The 23,998-nt window shown below is 36.5% G+C and overlaps 3 protein-coding genes and 1 pseudogene across 4 annotated transcripts; all 4 read right to left on the reverse strand.

Annotated features, from left to right (window-relative positions):
* Nucleotides 1–5,879, reverse strand: LOC131611129 (uncharacterized; annotated as a pseudogene).
* A 1,019-nt stretch (nucleotides 5,880–6,898) lies between these two features.
* Nucleotides 6,899–9,849, reverse strand: LOC131633781 (uncharacterized). 2 transcript variants are annotated; one of them, XM_058904477.1, is made up of 11 exons: nucleotides 9,725–9,849; nucleotides 9,105–9,554; nucleotides 8,892–9,019; nucleotides 8,729–8,819; nucleotides 8,470–8,632; nucleotides 8,222–8,379; nucleotides 8,024–8,144; nucleotides 7,599–7,769; nucleotides 7,470–7,508; nucleotides 7,330–7,389; nucleotides 6,899–7,243 (listed from the first exon to the last, which is right to left on the reverse strand). In XM_058904477.1, exons 7-11 carry the CDS (start codon nucleotides 8,042–8,044, stop codon nucleotides 7,079–7,081), a joined length of 456 nt encoding a protein of 151 aa, XP_058760460.1. In that variant the 5' UTR covers nucleotides 8,045–8,144; nucleotides 8,222–8,379; nucleotides 8,470–8,632; nucleotides 8,729–8,819; nucleotides 8,892–9,019; nucleotides 9,105–9,554; nucleotides 9,725–9,849; the 3' UTR covers nucleotides 6,899–7,078. The 2 variants fall into 2 exon arrangements, with proteins under 2 accessions (XP_058760460.1, XP_058760453.1); XM_058904470.1 differs by having other exon boundaries at nucleotides 9,686–9,789.
* Nucleotides 8,539–10,200, reverse strand: LOC131611236 (uncharacterized). Its single transcript, XM_058883343.1, has 6 exons — nucleotides 10,138–10,200; nucleotides 9,411–9,554; nucleotides 9,105–9,217; nucleotides 8,892–9,019; nucleotides 8,729–8,819; nucleotides 8,539–8,632 (listed from the first exon to the last, which is right to left on the reverse strand). The coding sequence occupies exons 1-6, from the start codon at nucleotides 10,198–10,200 to the stop codon at nucleotides 8,539–8,541; spliced, it is 633 nt and encodes a 210-aa protein (XP_058739326.1).
* A 1,984-nt stretch (nucleotides 10,201–12,184) lies between these two features.
* Nucleotides 12,185–23,841, reverse strand: LOC131633770 (NADH-cytochrome b5 reductase-like protein). Its single transcript, XM_058904461.1, has 13 exons — nucleotides 23,606–23,841; nucleotides 23,446–23,494; nucleotides 23,222–23,297; nucleotides 21,344–21,403; nucleotides 21,197–21,247; nucleotides 14,711–14,765; nucleotides 14,538–14,608; nucleotides 14,401–14,452; nucleotides 14,002–14,079; nucleotides 13,549–13,638; nucleotides 13,345–13,458; nucleotides 12,578–12,646; nucleotides 12,185–12,498 (listed from the first exon to the last, which is right to left on the reverse strand). Exons 1-13 carry the CDS (start codon nucleotides 23,759–23,761, stop codon nucleotides 12,442–12,444), a joined length of 978 nt encoding a protein of 325 aa, XP_058760444.1. The 5' UTR covers nucleotides 23,762–23,841; the 3' UTR covers nucleotides 12,185–12,441.
* Nucleotides 23,842–23,998: the final 157 nt, after the last annotated feature.

Here is a 23,998-nt window from a genome sequence, read left to right on the forward strand (position 1 = left end):
TTATATATTGTGGAAAACCTCTTTGTAAACAACATTGGTCGTTGTCGACTTCCCCTTATCATTTTCATCGTATACTAATATTTTGATTCCCTGTTTAGTCGTCACTCTTGAGATTGCAACATAGATTTGCCCATGAGTGAACACATCTCTTGGCAAATAGAGTCCAACGGTATCCAGCGACTGTCCTTGCGATTTGTTGATCGTCATTGCATATGAGACCACAACTGGAAACTGACGCCGGTTGAGTTTGAAAGGCCAAGGGGATTGCGAGGGTGACATATCCATTCGAGGGATATAAACCATATTTCCGACGCCTTTTCCTGCCATAACTTTCGCTTCAAGCACATGGTTGGCCATCTTAGTTATCATAACCCGAGTGCCGTTACACAAACCCTCTGACTGATCGATGTTTCGCATAAGCATAACAGGTGTTCCAACCTTCAGCTTAATGTGATGATTAGGCAAGCCTGAAGTGCTTAGTGAACTCAAAAACTCGGGTGTCAGTATGCCCACTACATTGGTGTCGTGAATTTCCGATTTATCTACAGAATTAGAGCTGTAGTAATCCTTTATTTCCCCTATGCAATAGACACGTGAATGTTCAATATACAAATATAATTAATAATGTAAAAGAAAGTTTGGGATGAGAACAACAACCTGGCATCAAATCAAGGACGTGATCGTTTATCTGATCAACAACTTCTAATGTAGAAGCAAGTATCGCGCGACTTTTGAGGTAGTCGTTGGACTGGTAATGAAGGATGAAATCAGGGTATGTACTATTGACAATAGCAACAATAGGGTCGTCATAATCTGTAATTAACAGTTCAGGTGGCAGCTCAATATCGGCGAAACCATCATTTGGTTCAGAGAGTTTCCCTTCGCCAATTTGCAGTAGCCACTTTGAGAAGTCAGCAATTTCTTTCTTTTCATGTTCATTTGGCCCGGATTGCAGTCTCATGTTTTGTGTTAAAGTTAAAACTTGGACTGAACGCCATATGTAAGAAGCATTTATTGCAGAGTGTACGATATCGGAACGACTACCTCTGGGAACAACAGGCAAAATTTGTCTAAAATCTCCACCGAACACAACTACCTTACCACCAAACACATCCTTTGAATTACTGTACGTACTCATGACATCCTTTAAAGTTCGGTCAAGTGCTTCAAAAGCATGCTTGTGTGCCATGGGAGCTTCATCCCATATAATAAGCTTAGTCTGCCTTAGTAGTTCTGCAACGTCATCGTTGTATAGAATTTTGCAGGTCGAATTTTCCATTGTTGGCACGGGTATCTTGAACTTAGAATGTGCAGTCCTACCGCCGGGCAATAGAAGAGAAGCTATTCCACTGGTCGCGACGGTTAAACATATATCATGTTTGGACCTTAAAGCACTTGCAAGTGTTCGCCACATGTAAGTTTTCCCTGTTCCGCCGTAACCGTGTAAGAAGAACACCCCACCCTTTTGACTATGGACAGACGCCATAATTTTGTCAAAGATTGTTCTTTGTTCAGCTGATGAAAATTAGCAATAATTAGTCAACAGAATTATGTAGTTGATAATGCAATGGCACATAAATAATAATGAGTACAAACCTGTGAAAGCATTGAAAAGTTGCGTGAACTCCGTTCGCATTGTATCCACATCATAGTTTCGTTCATCGTAAATTAATCGGTTGCCTAATTGTTGTAGAACATATCCGTCTGGATATGGAATAGGTTTAAAATCTGCAAGAGTACGCCGATTTGCTTGAAGCAGTTTTTCAATTTCAATTAAAGTTAAATTCATCAATTGCTCGTCAGCCAGAACCAAATCTGCTCCATTCATGGCACAATACAAAAGTCAGATCACTTTTATAATTCACATACATGAAGTACATAACAATAACATGTAGAACCCAATTGCATAGAAGTATCAATTACTGCCACAGATTGAACAGACATTGAAAAATACATGAAAATGGATTAGAAACTAAATATTTCGATTTATAATCACAGCTATAGTTTAGATAAAACACCTATGGATAGAAATAGTTGAGTATTTATTAAAACATGTATTAATATATGCAAACAATATCTAAGCATGGCTGTGAGTTTCGCAACTTCTCTAATCTATGATGCCAAGAATCATTTAGTTTTAGTTAAGGTGTTGAAAGAACAATCTGTAAGATTAATATTTAACATAACCTGCAAGATGTATTATAGATAAATCAATGAGGAAGTATAAATAAAAGAATTGAATTAACATTTAGCACTAACTATATAGGTTGGTACAACCTTTATTGTGAGCCAGCAATCATTGATCATGCAGCAGACCATCGAATAACAGTATCCATGACTCGTTCCAAACATGAGCAGGCCTATTAACAGCACTAGACAAGAGCATGATCACAAAGAGTTTGCGGAGAAAGTGACCCGAACCCCACTCACTTGCTTCCTTTATTGCTCCAATGTATTCCCGGTCGTCTTCGAGGAATCCCATTGCAAAGCAAGCATCCCTAAAAGTATCAAACTGAGTGTCGCCGACTTTATGAATTTCATCATATGTTGAAGGTCCCTTGACTACCGTCAACATCATTCGTAGGTAAAATAGTTCTTCGGTGGTGGGAGGAACCCATATCAAACGGCCAATAGTGAACCCCTTTTTCCGCGGTTTCCAAGTTCTGCTCCTCTTGTCATAAACAAATTTGGAGACAAATTGACCATATGCCAGTTCTCTTGCATCTTCATATTTCCCGTTAGCAACCAACCAAGCAGTGAACATCGACTCCGTAACACTTGCCTTTTCTAATATATTTTCCATTCTGTCGTGGTTGGCGTAGTAAACTGCTTTTTCACCTACTAAATGATAAAACATACGCTCCACTGCGGGCTTCCAGCCATGAAGCTTGTAAGAATAAATTCTCCAACACGCTTCACTCGGAGACACATATCGACAATCTAGATATTGTTTGATTTCATCAACCGGCTCTTTGTTGCTTCCCGAACTGGAGTTTGAGGCTGTAATTGTTGTTGTGATTCTATCAAATCCCTTGTGTATGTACTTGAAGAGGTATTTGATAGATGTAATTTGGTTACACCACTCCATATTAATATGTGCTTGGTATTTTAAAAGAAATCTTGTGTTGTAAGGTACAACATGTCGGTTGTCCATAGATATACCATTTTTTAGAATCACATGGGAATTGGATCGTCTTCTGTACAAGGGATACCCATCAGCATCAACAACTGTAGCCTCTTGGTAGTTTTTGGGAAAATATTTAGAGCATTTTCCATTCTTCATACATGGTGACCTCAACCGCGATCTACCACAAGGTCCATGCATCATGTGTGCCGACACCAAGTTGTATAACCTTGGATGAAGTACGGGGTCAGGAATCTCAGCACATATTATCTTATCTATGTCGGATGGTGTTGGATATTTGCTTTGTGGGTGTAAGAAGACCAAAATGTGAGCATGTGGCAATCCACGTTTCTGAAACTCAATCGTGTACATAACTGTGACAAAATAGATTTAGTTAAAATAAAAAATATGAATAAAAAAGCAGTGTCAATAGTTACATGTAGGTGTTTATGCGTATACACTTACATGCGATCACCTTCCCGAGCACATGTCGTTTAGTTATGTCAGTCATGAGCTCGTCAAATTTGATTTTGAAGACTTTGGAAATGAGATCAGGTCTATCATGTGGCTTTAACGTTGTGTTTGCGAGTGCATGTGCTATTTCAGGCCACGCCGGATTACAAGTAAACGTAACAAATAAATCAGGGAATCCTAACTTGTTGGAAATGGCCATACCATCAAAATAAAGCTGATCCATGTATCGTTTGCTTCCAACAAAAGTTGATGGCAAGACGACACGTTTTCCTCTCTTTGGCGGCGTATTTGTTTGGTTACCATTGACCTCCGCTTGCAGCTGGTTATACTTGCCAACGCGTAATTTGGATTGATTAGTCCTCAACCAGTTAAGTCGTTCCGACTCCATCATTGTGAATCCATCAACCAAAAACTGCTGAAAAAGACGTCTTGAATGAAGCAAAGTCGTTGCCTCCATTGTGCGCTCTTGCAATCTAAATGACAGCCAATCTTTGATGGATTGACGATTTTTCTGGTCACCTCCCTTTCATGCTCATATCTGTGTAGGATGTTTTTTCTGTATCCATCCTCACCATACAAAAAAAATAGAGGGTATTGGTATGCTAAGTATGCAGGATGAAACTCAGTAATTTGCTGCAAATGTCCATTGCGTGCGTGAATAATGATGTCTCTAGGCGTTGAAGGGTCGATATCACCAACAATAAGAGCAACAACTTCTGATACAGTTGGTGTGTTGTAGACCCGACCATCTTCCGGTCTATCGCTAATTAGCCGTAGCTTCAAGTCTAAGAAAGCGTTGGCTCTTAACAGATCTCGTGCCATTCGAAAGGCCTTAGCATGTGGATTGCAGTCGTCCAACATAATCTTCAACTTAGAGACAATATCCCTGTCTATGTTGTCGTTGTCACTGCATGGTTAGTAGAAATATAAAAAGTGTTGTTATTATTTTGTTATAGTGGGGAATGTTCAAAGATATAGTTATGACCATCTACAAATACCTGAAACACTTCATTCGGTTTTCTACTTCATTGTCGGTGTCAAAAATATAAAGTTGTGCAAATTGCGGAGAGTCTCCATCTTCTGATATCAATGTACCAATTCGATGACACGTTTGACCGTGCAGTCTTAAAGTAGGGGGGCCTCCTCCATCAGCTAAAGTTGTGTCGAATTTCATTCCAGGTGACGTGAATGAAAACATTGCATTGTAAGTCCGGATGTTGGCCTGGTAGTTTCGACTTTCGGAAGATGTCCCGTTGTATAAAAGATTTTGCAGCAGTTGCGGCGGATCATTTAGTAACGGCAGCACAACTTTGCCACTCCTACAACATCGACTGAATCTTGGAACTGTGGTATGACGTGTATTTGTTTTGCGTTCCTGGTACCACATTAAGGCATGGCAAGAGTGACATTCCCAAACCCGATCACCTATGTCAGAATACTCTGTGTTGCAATGGTCATGTGAAGATTCAGAGTATTTATAATAGTTTAAGATAAAATGTGACATAAATGATATAGTTAGGAAGTTACACATACCTTCTAAATGTGAATCTACCAAAGGTTCGTTATCAACTTCGTCATCACCGTCAGAACTATTACACAAGTTCATTTCATCTTTAGAATTAGAATCTGAATCATCTGAAAGATAAGCCGCTTTTGGCGCTGTTGGCAATGTCCTTGATGCAGTATGAGATGTGATGGGGGCGTTAGACGTAGACGGCTCGTCGGTGTTAATGAAAGGTCGAACTGTTTGGTTGAAACTTGCGAGAAGGTTGTGTCCAGGATTGAACCTGAGCCTGGATTTTTTATTATTTGAACTTGTTTGACATACATGTCTATGCGAGGGTGCAGTGTTTATCAAGTTAGATAGATTTGAAGTAAGTGGTAAACGCTGGCGGGATGTCGGTGTTTGGGTAGGGATAAAAACTGGTGGATTGGTGTCATTGAGATTTTCCTTGTTTGACATATTAGATGCACTTCTCTTGTTAGATAAGATTATCCTCCTCTTCTTTCTAGCCATTGAAGGTCCAGTCAAAACGGACAAAATGGGTTGATTATTAGAAGTAGAAGAGGTTCCATGTGTAGGTGTGTGTGGAGCCATATAAAACGCAGAGTGATCACCAGCATAGAAGTTGCCATGTTGAAGAGAAGTTGGTTGTTTAATGATGGTAGGACGTTGCTGCCATATATTTTGACGTGAGCGTCTCTTTGAGAAAAGTATAAGCTTTCTCCTTCGTCGGGCAAAATAAGAAGCTGCGACGGTATTTGCATGATCAGACTCCATTGTTGCAAGGTAGGCGTTGATCAAATAGGTTCAAAACATAATAAGAAATTGTAAGGTGGAAACTGAAAAGAATAAACTCAGCAAGTTGTACTGAACACAGAAAGTGGAGAACTTGCAAAATATGATGAACAACCTTATGCAGTAGGTGATATGATATGCAAGATGTTTTCAAAATTTTGGAGGGCAACTTTGAAAATAATAAAATTCCCGCGTACAAAGTGTCCAAGAGTACAAACAAACTAACCCTTTTTTACAAACATTTGAAATTATATTATTATAATAAAATGAGTTATTTTAAATTGAAAGGTATAGAAAATCGCATTGGAAAGATAAATAATGATGATGACTATGCAAATATTGGCGTGTAATGTTCACCTTTAGGCTATCATTTACTTGGATATATGTAACATAACAAAAAGAGAACATGGACTGTGACATCACTGCAGGTGACGTTACTTTATTCTGTTGATCCAATCAAATGCTTAATATATTGTGCAGACTGCAGCATGTGAAAAGGTGTTTATCATAAAGTTTTTACATGCATGTTTTCCAAAAGTATCATAATATATAAATGGTTCAATGTTTGTGCGAATTTTATTATGTATCTTGAAGTAAAGGATGAAAACAATGACTGCCATTATACCTTGTCTGCAAGGAGATAAATATGGGTTTTTATTATATTCTTCTTCAATCTTATTAAAGCTCTAATTGGTTTGTTTTGTTTCAGCATAAAATGCAGTGCTGAATTAAGATATATAAAGTGGTAAAATTTTAAGGACTACAAAAAGCATGAAAACCATTTAGTTACTATAAGCCAACAGCATCCTAATTTTATCCATGGACAGAAGGCATGCAATCGATTAAGTAGGTAAAAGCCAACAGCATCCTGATACAAATCAAAGTAAATAAAAAATACATGATCTAAGCTACTTATTGTAATCTTTATTTGTATTGCATATTGAACCTTGTCCAAAAGCAATTGTTGAAAACCAGTGAATAATTTGTCTACTTGCTAATAACAGATTAGAACCATTTGTGTTTAGCCTCAAGAAATCATAATATATTAAACATAAGATTACAATAGTATTCCGGCATACCGTCAACACAAAATAATAATAGTACCAAAATAATACATGCCATGAGAAGTATCAAAAAATATTACACCATTTGTCACCAACAATTTGAGCACATATCTAAAACTAATTTGTCTTCTCCAACTTAATGATCTTTTTAAGTTTTGTGGAAGAAAGTTCTCCATCACACACAACTTCCACACTTGTAGATTCAGTTGAGGCACCGTGTATATGTCTCTTTCCTGTTGGTGTTAAGGGTTCAGGGTTATGCTTTGATGTAATCTCTAGATCCTGTACCAAACATTATGCACAGAACTCGTAAATACAACAACATGGAATGATTCAAAGACACGTTAAGGGAAATAAGAGAAGGATACCGCATGCACTTCACATTCTTCTCCAGCATCAGTTTTTGCTTCATCGACGCTTTCTTTAATCTGCACAACATGTATACATTAGTTGGGATATCGTTAATAACAGATATATGAAGGATTATATTGAGAACACATTACAATACCTGCAGCGATTGGGTTTCTAGTTTTGTTGAAGTGGATACCTAATTTGCAATAACAAACCACTCCATCATCAAGAAAAAGGTGTATGTAATGCAAAACAAATATTCTTACTTAGGCTGGTTCAATAGTACCTTTGAGGTTTCCCACGGCGCCTTTAATTGTTTATAGAATGTATCATCTTTAATGAACATAACAACGGAGCAACTGTCCCAACTGGGTTGCCATTTAACTCTAAAAGCCAGCTTTAAGTCCAACATGACATCAAGTGCTAGAGGGAACTCTAAGGGATCCGTTATGCCAGCCTACGTAAAATTGCAACACAGAATAATTAACCGGGTAGTAAATAGAATCCATTCCCTGTAACATTCTATTTGGAAACAGCTTGTGAGTTGTATGTATATGATAAATAATTATGGTATAACACCCTACTTATACCGTTATGTCAGGTTACGTACCATTACAATACAGAATTCTTGACAGGGTAATAAAGGTTAGATAAGCCTACGTTATGATTAATTCTAATGCTAACGGGTAACGACGTTAAAGTAGAATTAACCTTAATCATTGTCTCACGCATCTGAGCAGCAGAGAGTTTCAAAATCTCATTACATTCCCTATCCCAGAAAATGAATTTGCAAGCCACGCCCGCATGGACAACCTCAATTTCAATCTTATACCTGTTTAGGAGTGACATTTGATGTTAAAATATAATAAAGAAAAGAGCAAATGGGCTGAATTAAATTCATATAAGCACCTATAGATTTCGGTTTCACTTTTATGGTTATTATCACATTTGTACGGAGGATGATCACCACGAACAGCTTTTGGGCATGCATAGCAAGCCTGATAATACCATCCGAAAGAAGAAGCGATCAATTTTTTGGTTTCAGCAACCGTTGCACAAAATGTCGTCTGCATGAAATTCAGACAATATACACTGTAAAGCATAGGATTTAACAAACCGTCAAAAATGCATATAAAAATAAAAGTCATATAACAGACCTCGCGCAGTTTTTTAATCTCACTGATAGGTAGTACAACAGCACCTTCGAGCAACTTTTGGGTTGGGGTTTATCGTCCGGTATCAGAATTAGAATTCTGTGAGTAACGCTGATACTGAGAGCTTAATTGGCTGGAAACGGTAACCAAAGCATCCTTAGGGAACCTGCAAGAAACAATGATAAGTAAAAAAATGAGAGTGACCTGAGTTGAATGTCAAAAAGTTGAATACGCATGTGTCAATACAAGTAAATCTCCGTACTTGTCTAAGAAGTTTTTCATTGCCGGCAAATCCTCATTGATACAGAGCCGCGTCACGTGAAAGGTGTTGGTAACCGACAGTGGATATTGTCCTAAAATTACAAATTCATAGTCAAAGTTGCGTATATTGACGTAATATAGTAAAAGTGTTTCGATTGTCTAACCCTCTTCTTTAACTTTTGCGTATTGAAGAACCAGGATTGTTGGATTAGATGCGTCACCCCGCTCTTTGTTAAAATTAAAGAATTGAGCAGCATAGGACTCCCATAGGGTGCAATTAATCGTGTTGTTGCTGGGCATAATAAAATGGAAGGATTAGAAACACAATATGGCTATGGAGCAAGACAAACATAGGGTGCATATTATGAACTAATTACCTCTCATCCCTAAGGACCAAATTGACTTGCAGTTTTTTGCCTCCAGTCTGTGTCTGAGCATATCCGATAGACTCGACCATACCAATAACATCTGCAAAAAGGATAACAACGAACTACATAAGTAATATGAAGGAAACATTAAAAAAAGTGTAACATGCTCCAAGTCATAAATAAAATGTTATCGAGCAGCAAATCTTTCCGATATTTCCCGGTGATGATATCAGCGAATGTGGTAAACTTCCTTTGCTTAGGTTGTATTTCATGTCTGTTAACATCCGAAACCGATGTTCCTCCCGTAAACTTTACCAGATACTTGTGTGTGGATGGTTTGAAGAGCAAGTTATTTGGCTGTACTTTAAAGTTGGACACGGTGTAGGTCGAATTCAGAGCAAATTTCTCGTAATATGCAGCCTTGTGTGCAGGCGGAACAACAACATGGACATCACATCCCTGACCAATATATTAAAATCCACAAAGTTATGAGCTATAAACAATTTTATGCAACTGTTATGACAAAAGTTAAGATTTGTGACTAATGGAAGCATAGGTAATAACCCAACAGTTTGTTTTTATGAACATACAAGGAATCAGATCCATAATAAGCTAAGCATAAAATACACCTTTGGAAAATTAGTCCTCAACGTAAAAATAACCAATCAAAAGGTTTGCAAAGATACCAAATAACATACACCTTTTGAAATATATAGAATACACACAAACTGTGAAAGCTACCATATACTGTTATGACCTTTTGAAATATATAAAATACACACACATTATGAAAGCTACCAAACAAACAATGGATACCTTTTGAAAGCTACAAAACATTAACAATATTAAAGCTAAAAAATAAACACCCACTGTGAAAGCTATTAAAATACTTCTCATAAAATGACAGAACAAAAAACAACAAAATATAAATCGGAAAATACGAAACCGTTTAGGCCGTAGAACATACATCCTTGTCAATGAAAATCATTTCAAAGTGTTCTTTGTTGTTGGAAACGACACTCTATTTATGCTCAACTCGAACCGCAACCTTCCATAACTCCTTACAGTCGTTGATGTCAGCAACACGTTCTAACGGTCTTGCCATGGGGGAGGAGGAGAAAGGAAGAAATGAGAGTTTTGGTATGAAAAAGAGAAAAGATTTTCGAGAGAGAAGATGAGAGAGAGACGGAAAGAAATGAAGGAGTGAACAGATTTAATTTGCTGAAGGAAAATAAAGAGACATAAGATTTGTATTGAAATTTGCAAAACCATAGTTGCAAGAAAAGAGAAAAGTTAAGTGTGTCTGCAGCGTTCATTCATTGGGAGAGAGATTCATTGAGTGAATAGGGGAATACGGCGTTCATTCATTGGGAGAGAGATTAATTGAGTGAAAAGAGAAGCCAAAAAGTGTAGAAGGAAAATCAAATGGGAAATTACAAAAGATTTATCAGATTGGGAAAAGTAGAAAATGCAAAGAGAGTGTCCACGTGGGTAGGTTAAATGAAGAGGATTTAGGAAAAGGGCAAAATGGGTTTTTAAAGAACAATTAACTTTATTATATGATAGATTTTCGAGAGAGAAGATGAGAGAGAGACGGAAAGAAATGAAGGAGTGAACAGATTTAATTTGCTGAAGGAAAATAAAGAGACATAAGATTTGTATTGAAATTTGCAAAACCATAGTTGCAAAAAAAGAGAAAAGTTGAGTGTGTCTGCAGCGTTCATTCATTGGGAGAGAGATTCATTGAGTGAACAGGGGAATACGGCGTTCATTCATTGGGAGAGAGATTAATTGAGTGAAAAGAGAAGCCAAAAAGTGTAGAAGGAAAATCAAATGGGAAATTACAAAAGATTTATCAGATTGGGAAAAGTAGAAAATGCAAAGAGAGTGTCCACGTGGGTAGGTTAAATGAAGAGGATTTAGGAAAAGGGCAAAATGGGTTTTTAAAGAACAATTAACTTTATTATATGATAGATAAACTATAACCTCCAAATCTCCAACAGTGCTTCAAACGTTGAAATTTCCCAAAATCTATAATCTTTTTAACTTTAATAATCACTTTTCCCATAAAGAAAAATTAAAAAAGTGTTTTACATATAAAATCTTAATGTTGCCTTTATGTTATTGGAATGGTAATAGTTTCTTGTTGCAACCATGTTTCTTCCAGTTTCATTGGTGTAGTTTTTATTATTGGAATGGCGTGTGATAAATTTTTCATATGTAATGAATTTTTAAGGGCATAAGAGTGGATACAATTTTTCATTAAGTAATGAAGAACATTAATATAAATTAATTTAATGATAATGGTAAATCAAATGGGTTTTAATTTTCAGAATTAGTATCTTTCATGGAAAAAATGATACGTATTACTAATGCAAGATCGTGGAAAAAAATTGCTCAAAAAAAAGTTAGAGGTGAGATTGTGTGTAGTGATGCACATATTATTTCATTTTAATTTTTTATAAATCATGACCATTAAAAAGATCCATTGGTGAATTTGATATTTTAATTTTTTATAAATCATGACCATTAAAAAGATCCATTGGTGAATTTGATGTGTTTCACTGGTGAGGAATTTAGTTGAGCCCTCACCTAGAAAGCACCTAGAAAAATATCATTAATATTATACTGGAATTATTAAATAACTTATAATTTAAGACAATTTTTTTTTATCAAAGTAACTTATAATTTGAGAGAAGAGAGTATCTTGATAAGGAAATAAAAGATATAGGAGGCTTATATAAGAAGCTACTAGAATAACTAGATCTATATATCTCACAATTTAAGATAAATCTTTCTTGAAGATAGGATTGTTTAAATTTGTTGACCTGACACGACTGTTTGAATTTCTACAAACGACTTAAATTTTTTAATGTTTTCTAAAAGAATATTTGTTCATAAAAAAACTCGCGCAATTATTGAAAACTTTCAAAAGAAAATAATTTTTAAAAAAAATTCCTTCAAAAAACATATGTATAATAGGACCCTAAACTTTTGAAGACGAATGGGAGAAGTTCTCCCACACGAAATACACTTTGCAGATCCACCCCCATATAATCTAACAAACGAGGCATTTACACAATCAATAATTCTCTATCCACTGCAAATTCTGGATTTATTTCATGTTTCAAGTTAGAATTTCCATCAGCATCTTTCAGAAACAACATCAGGATTCTCTATCCACTTATTTCATGTTAGAATTTTCATCTGCATCTTTCAGAAATAACATGAGGCAAATTTTGCTGCGGTCATGCACGCTTAACATGCTAGAAACAAAATCTCTCAAAATTTGTAAACCACGAATTTTGTAGCAATCAATTAGATGCAAGCAAGGAACCAAAATTTCTCAAAATTTGTAAACCATTTGTTCGGTGTACCCAGCCTCTTTGAGTATGCCAGCCAGCTGCAGGAAATCAAACCAGGAAGTGCATGATTACAAAAATCCAAGAAATAAACACAACAACATACAATTAAATTCATACCTCTCCTTGTGTCCAGTCCTTCGCCTTTTCACCGGATATATGTTTCATCATTCCAGGAGGACCACACACCTGAAATGCAGGTGAAACTAGGGTTCAGCTAATGCAGCAGAAATTTAGAATAATGATGAAACTTTGCAACCACCACAACCCATTCCCTTATAAACCTTATCATCAAAAGATGAAAAACATTGACATAGAATAGCATCTCAATGCAACACGCTATTTTCTCTATGGAAAACAATTCAATTTAATTCAAATATATTGCTTCCTATTAAGAGCCGTTTGTTATAGACTAAAATTAAAGTGATTTTGATATGAATAATTAGGAGATTATTCTTTAGAGACTTTTAAGAAAAACGTAAATCATGGTTAAAAAAGCATTCAAGTTGAAAATTATGGATGTTAAAACAATTTTTCATTAAAAAACAGACACCATAAATTATGTTTTTCTCTCTTTTCAATTAAAAGTGATTTTCTTCAAAAGCTAATCAAAATAGCTATTTCATTTTCAGCACAAATTATTTTTTAACAAAAATGATTTTTAAAAAGTATTGAACAAACGGGCCCTAAATTTTGCTGTCCAGCTTAACAGTCTTATAGGAGTAACCACAACAGGTTGTGGAAGTGCTATATTAATCATCATATGACTGATTTTAATCATTAGACAAGTATAAATACTTGAAAATAAGTTCCCTAGAGGTTCAAATTGTTTGAATCTAAGAGTTCTGTTAATGCCATATAGATTTTATATAAAAAGCAAAACTCACAAGTATAAGAGTATCGTCGCTAGGACTAGGTAAGCCTTTTACAGCCATATCCTTCGATATGTAACCCACACCTCCTTTCCAATTTTTTGTCGGATTATCTACTGTGTAGAATACCTGAAAAAATTTGTTTTACCAAATAACTAATTTATTCAAAATAATGACAGATTAACTAACCATAACAACTTCTCTGAACAATATTTTTACCTTTAGATTTGGGTGGGTTGCGGCTAGAATGTCAAGCTTCTGTTTAAGCAGTATGTCATCTGGGGAGACATTAGCATAAAGCAATGATATCTGTATACGTACAAGGCCGCCATCAAATGTGATACTCGTGTATATCACAAAACAAATAATCATATATGCATAAACAAAATGACTGCATTTCCAAAGAGAATTTAATTTGTATACATTGATAGTGGAAAACTTTTTACGCACAGATTCAATCAAATTGCACAGTATAGATATTTGTTGAGTTGAGATATTTTAGGAACTAAATTAAACAAGTGGCACTAAGATGCAATTCGATTGGATGCACGTGTAAAGAATTTGTACATTGTTTGTGCATAGATATTAATCTCTTCCATGTATGCAAAACAAGCTACAAGCTATATATAAAGTACATATTGGTGGGATAAAATGTAGCAGTTTGCAACCTACCTGAGTTTTGTCATCAGAATCCTTCAATATAGCCTCAATTACTTGAAGCATGGGAGTAATTCCTGAGCCTCCAGCAATCTGCATTATGAAGTTAATGTATTCATATCATCTATAAATTCTAAACCTTGAAGAAAGCAAATTGAAGTTAATGGATTCATGTCTATAAACTTAATGGAACACAAAAAATAACAGAGTATAAGGCATAAAGTGCATGTTTGGGAGAGAGATCAGCGTAGGCATTTAAAACACACTTTTAGGGAAGTAACAAATTCTTCATTTTCCTTTTCAAATTTAAAGGCATGCTTGTGACTCTCTAAAGGCTACCAAACAAACTTAATTTACTTGTTAATGGATATTGAATTGATGGTGTTGAGCAACAACCAATACTAATATGCTTACCATGCCAATATTCTTCTTCATATTAGGGGTATATCTAAACTTTTCAATGGGCCTGAAAGAAACAATGCCTTTATTATAGAAAGTGTAAGCATGAAAAGTATTGTCCCGATCTTGAGTTGTTATTGCGGATGACATACCCTTTCACTTCAACGACATCACCTGGTTTTAAGCTTGCAAAATGCTGGCTCATTTTTCCTTCGGGATACACCTGCAACAATTTGAAAAGTATGTCACCGAAGTGCCTCTTTAAAAAAGCCTGCTAGATAATCAACTGGATAAGAAAAGTAATGCCCTACAGATGGTGACCTACCTTGATTAACAAATCAAAATATCCTGCAGATTCTGGATCTGATATAGGAGTATACCTGAAGATTCAGACACAGATACTCACACTCAAGTCAATCTCCACAAAACATCAAGAAGAAAAATGGTTAACGTGCTTCCTAAAGATTAGTGCAAAGATACAAATATGACAAAAATTTCTCATGAAGAACACAACATCATTTTAAAGCTGGAAGTTCCACTACGGAGTTCCACTGAGGTCATAAATGGCACTTATTTCAAAGGGAACCAGAAAAGAAATTCAGGAATGGAGTCAGGAACATGACAAAGAAATAAAGCAAAGGAAAATGTACAAATAAAACAACAAATGCAAAAACTATGTGAGTGAACATTAACGTTTTCTATCCCACGTGTATTTTAAATTAATTACTGCAGTTTGTTTTTAATTTAAATTTAAACTTCTTTTGACTATTTCCTAGCAGTATGCAGTAGCCCTATATTTCAGCTGAAAGGTTGCAACTGCTCCTTAATTTCAGCTGGTATCCCACGTTTTATGAGGTGGAGTTAGTGCTGTGAATTAACAGTCTGCTCTTCTTTAAATACTGGTTTTTTTCATCTTGTTCAAAAATAACAAAACCAGAAAGCTTCTTCTTTTTCTTCTGAAAAAACTAGTTCTGAGTATACCGATTGATTCCAGTCCTTCGTTGGCGAGAGCCCGCGATCGGAGGACGCTGTGTTAACCTTGGGGGGCGACGCCGATCTGACTGAGCTCCGGTGGTCTAGGCGAAATCGCTTCTAAGGCAGCGGCTGTTATACCGCGACGCAGCACGTTTGTGATTTCCGTTTTTAAAAGTTTTTTCAAGGCTGTCCTACACTCTATTCTGATTTTCAGCAACAATTTAGAAGCGATTTTCTCTTTGAAATCAGAATGGCTATGTACTTCAAACCGATGTTGGATCTGTCAAAACTCGAACCTCTTGACGGGACGAATTACAAGAGGTGGTCTCAGAAGATGCTGATTTTCTTTGAGCAACTGGAGGTCGACTATGTTCTCCTTCAACAACCTCCAGCTGCCGCTGGTTCCATCGTTCCGAATGCTCCTAGAACGGATGGTACTCCGTCTCCTGGCGCAACACCCGTCTTCGCAGATGATGCAACCATGAAGGAGTATGAATCTGACAACAAGACGGTACGTGGTCATATGCTCAGCCATGTTACCAACCCGATCTTCGACTTGCTTGCTGCCCATAAATCTGCAAAGGTGATATGGGAACTCTTGGAGGCTAAGTATTCAACTGATGATGCTGGGAAGAAAAAGTATGTTTGCGGAAAATTTATGCAATTCAAGATGGTGGACGACAAACCAATCATGGATCAAGTTCATGAGTACGAGAATTTAGTGGCAGACATCTTGGCTGAAGGGATGAAGATGTGTGAAGTCCTTCAGGCCAACTTTCTGATCGAGAAGCTTCCTGATTCCTGGTCCAACTACCGCAACCAACTGAAGCACAAGAAGAAAGATTTAACTCTTCTTGAACTAGTTAACCACATGAAGATTGAAGAGGCGAATCGCCTCAAAGATAATCCTGTTCCTAAAGTTTCTGATAATTTAGTTAAGGCTAATCTTGTGGAGTCTTCTGAAAATATTGACAGGTTCAAGAAGAAGGACAAAAAGGCAAATTTCAAGAAAGACAAGGTGCAAAACAAAAGAGCTCCAAACTTCAAGATGAAAGGGAAGTTCCAGAACAACAAGCTAGGCTGTTTCGTATGTGGCAAGATGGGACATCGTGCCTATCAATGCTACGATCGAGCTGACAACCATAAAAATGCAATTAAGCCTAAGGGAGATCAAACCAAACATCAAATCAACATTGCTGAAGCGTCTGACAACCTGGTTGCCATGATCACAACTGCAGAAATTAACCATGTAGCCGAGAAGGTTGAATGGTTGATTGACACTGGAGCAACTAAGCATTTCTGTGCTGACAGGGAACTATTTGTTGAATTTCAAGGAGCTGCTGAAATAGATCAAGTCTATATGGGAAATTCAAGTGTGTCTAAGGTGCTAGGAAAAGGGAAGGTGTCCCTGAAGCTCACTTCAGGGAAGTCTCTTACACTGCAGAATGTTTTATATGTGCCTTCTCTGCGTAGGAATTTAATTTCTTCTGCTTTACTTGAAATTGCTGGCATAAAACAAGTGATTGAGTCTGGTAAAATAGTATTATCTAAGAATGGTGAATTCGTAGGGAAAGGCTATAGGTCTGGTTGTTTGTATGTGCTTGAGACTTTGATTGAAAATGAGAATATTGTTTCTTCTGCTTATATCATTGAGACTATAGACTTATGGCATGCTAGACTTGGACATTTAAATGTTAAATCTGTCAATCGTTTACATGCAATGGGTTTAATTACAAATTTAGCAAAAGATGGCCATGAAAAATGTAGTGTATGCGTCGAGGCGAAATTCAAGAGAAAGCCATTTAATTCTGTAAATGAAAGGACAACCGAGTTGTTAGAATTAGTCCATTCGGACCTAGCAGAATTTCGCAACACAGAAAGTAGAGGTGGTAAAAGGTATTATATCACTTTTGTTGATGACCATTCTAGATACACCAAACTGTATTTATTGAGATCCAAAGATGAAGCTGAAAATGTGTTTTACACTTATAAAACAGAAGTAGAAAACCAATTGAATCGGAAAATCAAAAGGATTAGATCTGATAGAGGTGGTGAGTACGTTACCAATTCTTGGAAGGAATTTTGTGAGAACAATGGCATAATTCATGAATTTACAGCTCCGTACAGCCCACAACAGAATGGTATAGCCGAAAGGAAAAACAGAACTTTGAAAGAAATGATGAATGCGTTACTTTCGAGCTCTGGTTTACCCGACAACATGTGGGGTGAAGCTGTATTAACTGCCAATCATATTCTCAACAGAGTTCCACACAAAAAACTAAACAAAACACCTTATGAATTATGGAGAGGGCATGTGCCTAATCTTAAATTTCTTAAAGTGTGGGGGTGTCTAGCTAAGGTAGGACTGCCTGCTTTTAAGGTTGATGCGATCGGATCTAAGACGTTTGATGCCGTGTTCATCGGTTATGCTAAGAATAGTGCAGCTTATCGATTTATGGTTTTGAGTGATCGTTCATTGTGTGAATATCGAGATGCAGAATTCTTTGAGCATATTTTTCCTTTAAAGAAATATGACATCAATGTTGATTCTATGTCCAGTAGTGTTGCATCTTCGTCGAAGACTTTACCTCCCATGCCTATTCATGAAACTGAACCTAGGAAGAGTAAGAGACAGAAAAGGAAAACTAGCTTTGGTCCTGATTTTGTGACTGCATTCTTGATTGAACTCCATGATCTTAATGAATTGAATGATACATTCATTAGTGTTCACATGCTAGAGGATGACCCTAAAACATATGATGAAGCTGTAAGATCATTGGATGCTAGTTTTTGGAAAGATGCAATTAAAAGTGAATTAGAATCTATCATGTCTAATCACACGTGGGAGCTAGTTGATTTACCTAAGGGAAACAAGGCCATTGGATGTAAGTGGATCTTTAAGAAGAAACTTAAAACGGATGGTTCTATTGAAAGGTATAAAGCGAGACTAGTTATTAAAGGTTTCACCCAAAAATATGGGATTGACTTCTTTGACACTTATTCTCCGGTAACTAAGATTTCAACCATACGTGCATTGTTTGCTTTAGCTTCTAGCTACAAGTTATTAGTACATCAGATGGATGTCAAAACTGCATTTCTAAATGGCGATCTTAATGAAGAGATTTATATGGAACAACCTCCAGGGTGCATGAGTCCAGGACAGGAGAACAAGGTGTGCAGACTCAAGAAGTCACTCTATGGTTTGAAGCAAGCGCCAAAGCAATGGTATGATAAGTTTCATAAAACTATTATAAGCTTTGGATTTAAGGTCAATGGATCTGATGCATGTGTTTACTCAAAACTGTTTGGTGCTGATTGTGTGATTATATGTCTATATGTCGATGACATGCTAATCTTCGGAACACATATCAATGCTATAAACTCGACCAAACTATTTTTATCCTCTAAATTTGATATGAAAGACTTAGGTGAAGCTGATGTGATTCTAGGGGTTAAAGTAACTAGAATTGAAAATAGCTTCATTCTGTCTCAGCCTCATTATGTAGAGAAAGTATTAAAGAAATTTAATCAATTTGATGTGGTGCCCGTTAGAACTCCTTTTGACTCTAGCATGCAATTAAAGAAAAACCGAGGTGACAGTGTTTCACAAAATGAGTATGCTAAAGTAATTGGAAGTTTGATGTTTTTGATGAACTGTACTCGGCCTGATATTGCTTATGCTGTTAGCAGACTTAGTCGGTACACTCATAACCCCAGTAAAGATCATTGGGGTGCACTTAATAGATTGTTAAGATATCTAAAGGGCACCATGGATTGGGGTTTACACTATGTTGGTTATCCTAAAGTGTTGGAGGGATATTGTGATGCAAATTGGGTTACCGATGATAAAGAAGTTAACTCCACTAGTGGATATGTGTTTACATTATGTGGTGGTGCTATTTCTTGGAAGTCTTCTAAACAGACTTGTATAGCTAGATCTACTATGGAGTCTGAGTTTATAGCTCTAGATCTAGGAAGTCAAGAGGCCGAGTGGTTAAGAAGTTTATTGGCTGATTTACCGCTGTGGGGGCACCCAGCTCCCCCTATCTCTCTACATTGTGACTCACAAGCTGCAATTTGCATAGCAAATAGCAATGCCTATAATGGCAAGAAGAGACACATTCGGATCAGGCATGCGTCTGTGAGACAACTAATCACGAATGGAGTACTTAGCTTAGAGTATGTGAGATCAGAGAGGAACATTGCGGATCCTTTGACTAAGGGACTGAACAGAAAATTAGTTCTTGACACGTCGAAGGGAATGGGACTAAAACCCGTGAGATGAGGAATTCTAGGTGGATCCACTCTGTGGTCAAACGAAGCCTTGAAAAGACTCATATGATGGTACACTACATCCCATTCTATGACGAGTGTACTTTAGAGGATGAGCATCAGCTCTTAATGAACTCATAGCCCAGGATATGGGTGGTCCTTTAAGACGGACTTGATGAGCTCACCGGTGATCTGAGAGGTTGAGTTATTTAACTCTTAATGACTTCATAACCCATATAGGGTGGTCCTTTTGAGACAGGACTTGATGTAGTCACCTACAGGAGTGTGAAGAGCTAGCCTCCTATGGAAGTATTCGGGCAAACTTTCTAGTACACTCTTTAGCATCCCAAGGAAGACTTGGCTATCTTTTGAGAAGTTATTGAGGAATCAACAGGATTTTAGGTAAGAAGTGTGTTATTGAGAACGATTCTTAAACAAGAGAGTTCCAGATTTGTTCACTCTTTTCGTGAAAGATTCACTTGATTTCACTATGTACCGGTTCAAGTCGTAAGGCACCTGTACTTAAGCTTTAAACCTTACATATGCTCAGAACTAGTTTAAAAAACTATATCTTTTGAAAAACTTATTACTGTTCTGTGGGGGATTGTGAGTGAACATTAACGTTTTCTATCCCACGTGTATTTTAAATTAATTACTGCAGTTTGTTTTTAATTTAAATTTAAACTTCTTTTGACTATTTCCTAGCAGTATGCAGTAGCCCTATATTTCAGCTGAAAGGTTGCAACTGCTCCTTAATTTCAGCTGGTATCCCACGTTTTATGAGGTGGAGTTAGTGCTGTGAATTAACAGTCTGCTCTTCTTTAAATACTGGTTTTTTTCATCTTGTTCAAAAATAACAAAACCAGAAAGCTTCTTCTTTTTCTTCTGAAAAAACTAGTTCTGAGTATACCGATTGATTCCAGTCCTTCGTTGGCGAGAGCCCGCGATCGGAGGACGCTGTGTTAACCTTGGGGGGCGACGCCGATCTGACTGAGCTCCGGTGGTCTAGGCGAAATCGCTTCTAAGGCAGCGGCTGTTATACCGCGACGCAGCACGTTTGTGATTTCCGTTTTTAAAAGTTTTTTCAAGGCTGTCCTACACTCTAGTCTGATTTTCAGCAACAAACTACACCCGGAATGAATGATTTTCATAGACATTTCTTAAGGACAGTTAGTAAGAGGAAATTAACTAGATAAATAAGGGATGAAAGGATGGAGAGAATTTTATTCACTACATTTCCTGTTCAATTTTCAATAGTACATATTTATTTTTTGATTCTCTCTCTTTCTTCATTTGATTTTTCCTTGGTTCCTAACAATATTGAGTACCAACAACGCCGAGGTTAAAAGGGATGTTAACAGGCATTTTGAAAAGCTTTACAAATTAATCATGCTAAGGCTATTATCAGTCATCAAGAGCAAATGAAACAACAATTTAAGAATATAAAACAGTCATGAAGGTTTTTAGCCTGAATAAAGCCTGAACTGAAGGTTACGGTATCAGGTTCCAGAATAAAGAAAGATCAGAAGATAAAGTACACTCATTGTTTCAACAAGAAACTTACGGACGAATGACATATTTTGGTTTTTCTTCAGCATCTTGTCCCAATGGAGCCCTGCAATTGTACATAAAATTTAAATCTTTGTTGTGGCAAAATACATACACACACGCCAACAGAAAAACAATATGACCTATCAACAATCTATCACACCTCGTAAGAATGCAAGAAGCAACATCCAAACCCAACTTCTTAGTGGGATCAATCGAAAACCTGGGGTGCAAATGTACAATTACAGGGTTAGAGATACAGTGATATAAATACAAAATGAAATCTGTAAGGTATTTTCTCACATGAAATTTAAAATATTGTTTACATTGAGCTATAACATAATTAATACATGCAACTTCCATGAGTCCACATCTAGTATGATTTGATCCCTAAGTTATCAGCTTATGCCTTATGCTACAGTTGCAGTACATACTATGATAAGCATTTCAGTTCTCCCAACAAGCAATTTACAAAAGCCGATGCATCAGGTCTAAGAGATAAATTTTCCCTCTCTAAATCTAACCACTTAGCATCAGGCTGCACCATAAAACTGCTGCAGTGGATCCGTTTTGGTCTCCCTCTACCTCTAATTGTTAGACTATCCTCCATCTTGTCTACCAATCTTATCAATGTGTCTGTGGGAGTGCTCCACATATGCCCAAACCACCTAAGACAACTCTGATTTTTGCTGCAGTAGGAGCTTCCTCAATATTTTTTCCAATGACTCCATTCCTTATCCTACCTTGTCCTGTGTAACCACACATATATCTTGACATTCTCATATTTTCCACATTGAGCTTACTCTCTCTTTAGTACTTCACCACCTGACATTCAGTCCCGTGCAACATTGCAAGTCTTATAGTTATAGCCGTTTGGTAAAAAATTCCTTTTAGGCTTGAGTAGTACATTTTTATCACAAATCACATCTTAAAACATTTTTTTCCTTTATCCACTCTACCTGGATCATACGGTTTACATCTCACTTTATCTTCCTATTATTATTAAGGATCAATTAACACAATAATATATTTATATATAAAGGAGTCTTCACAATATTTAGATTGAATGTTTAGTTTATCTGCTTCTCTCATGGAAGCTCATGCCCAATATTGGTTTAATGATAAACCATGGATAATTAGGAATTGAAAAGATTTTGGGGATTAAATATATTTTTGGTCTTTCAAAATATAGAAGTTTTATCATTCTTAAAATTTACATACCAGTATTAAATAAATGAAAAATTTCCAAAAGGTACCTTTGTTAGTTCTCCATTTCTATGACGGTGGAGTGCATATGTGACATCCTACGTGATGACTATAATTCCTATGTGGAGTATTATTTGGCTGATGATGTGGAATATTGAATATGCACTTAATGGTTATATACAATTGAAGGGGAAAAAAACAAGAAATTTAGGAGAAGGAAATTTCTTATGAAGGACTAATTCGTAAACTTAAAAGTGAGGGGCCAAATAGTTAAATTGCAATATCATGCCAGACTAAAACATAGCTTGACCAAGATTATGCTTACTCGAGCATCACTATAGCTTCAAAAGGAATCAAACAATATTATTTATTTAAGAACTGAGTGTTGATTATTGAGAGGGACTCTTAGTGCAACGGTTGGAGTTATTTCCGTATGACTAGGCGGTCACACTTTGAGTTGACAGATTGTGTATAATAAATCCATTATTAGGCCAATCCTTCCCTACACTCTGTCATAACATGGGATTAGTAATGCCATTCTCCAAGTTTCCCCTTTTAATTATTATTGTCATTGTTAAGAATCCTCCACAACTTGTAGCTTCGATTTTAAGCAGGCTTGGAATTAACTGTTTCTCTAGAGAAATACAAACCCACAACTCATTCCATTTGTGTAAAATACTAATATCAAATTATAAACTGGTTGAAAGACGAGCTAACAAAATTAAGGAAGAGAAACACCATCACATGAATAGAGTCACAACTCACGAATTATAGTGAGATATTAAAGATGCGTCTGAATTCATGATTTGTCATTTTGTCCTATAGGATATAATACCTGTATAAGTGAGTATTTTGACTGACCCTGGCAGTGTCTTGCAGCTTAAATTCAACCCATTTATCAGGAATCAGTGCTGAAAACAAAAACAAAAACGCAAATTAATCCAAAACCTGAACTGAAATTTAAGATAAATCTGTCACACCATTACATTTCACTATATCCACACAAACACATTCAATTACGATAATATCGATTCCAACTCAATTCAAAAAGAAACTCACCGATATTTTTAGTCTTAATTTCCTCATCTCCAATTTGATCCGAGTGAACCTGCAAAAAAAACAGAACAAATTTGATTACGAAGTTCATTATATTCATCTAAATGACGAAAAGGAATCGATTGAAAGAGAACTCGAGGAAGAAAAGTAAATCAGGAGCTACCAGATTGGGAGAGGAAGAGTAGTAAAGGTAGGAGAATCCGCCGGAAATGGCGGCGAGAGCGGTGAAGGGTAGGTGGAAATTGGTACGGGAGGATTTGGAATGGGCACCGAATGAGATCGGAGTGGCCCTTGCTACCTTCCTTAAGAAAGCCGCCATGTCGAATCAGAAATGGTGAATGAAATAAGAAGCAGACTCTACAACAAGACAACACGGGGTTTAACCAAACTCATCAGTTAAAACGACAAGTCGTTGCGCTTACCTTGAAAGATAAACTTATTTTTATTTATTTAGAAAATGACAACTATTTTTTTTTCTTCTTATGTTTAATCCCTATTGTGAATTTTTTTTTTGAATAACAAGTTTTTTTAAAAAAAATTCAAAAATAACCAAGTT

This window comes from Vicia villosa, linkage group LG1 (assembly GCF_029867415.1).
Source record: "Vicia villosa cultivar HV-30 ecotype Madison, WI linkage group LG1, Vvil1.0, whole genome shotgun sequence".
NCBI lineage: Eukaryota > Viridiplantae > Streptophyta > Magnoliopsida > Fabales > Fabaceae > Vicia > Vicia villosa.

Coding starts and splice junctions, on each gene's coding strand:
- LOC131611236 (XM_058883343.1), bottom strand. CDS start 10,200: ATGGCAAGACCGTTAGAACGTGTTGCTGACATCAACGACTGTAAGGAG. Junction 9,555..10,137: donor AGGAGTTATGGAAGGTTGCG/GTTCGAGTTGAG, acceptor TATATTGGTCAG/GGATGTGATGTCCATGTTGT. Junction 8,820..8,891: donor CGCAAAAGTTAAAGAAGAGG/GTTAGACAATCG, acceptor TTGTAATTTTAG/GACAATATCCACTGTCGGTT.
- LOC131633770 (XM_058904461.1), bottom strand. CDS start 23,761: ATGGCGGCTTTCTTAAGGAAGGTAGCAAGGGCCACTCCGATCTCATTC. Junction 21,248..21,343: donor GCTTCTTGCATTCTTACGAG/GTGTGATAGATT, acceptor GTACAATTGCAG/GGCTCCATTGGGACAAGATG. Junction 12,647..13,344: donor GCGACGATACTCTTATACTT/GTGAGTTTTGCT, acceptor CCTGCATTTCAG/GTGTGTGGTCCTCCTGGAAT.
- LOC131633781 (XM_058904477.1), bottom strand. CDS start 8,044: ATGCGTGAGACAATGATTAAG. Junction 7,509..7,598: donor CGCCGTGGGAAACCTCAAAG/GTACTATTGAAC, acceptor ATTGCAAATTAG/GTATCCACTTCAACAAAACT. Junction 7,390..7,469: donor TAGAAACCCAATCGCTGCAG/GTATTGTAATGT, acceptor CATGTTGTGCAG/ATTAAAGAAAGCGTCGATGA.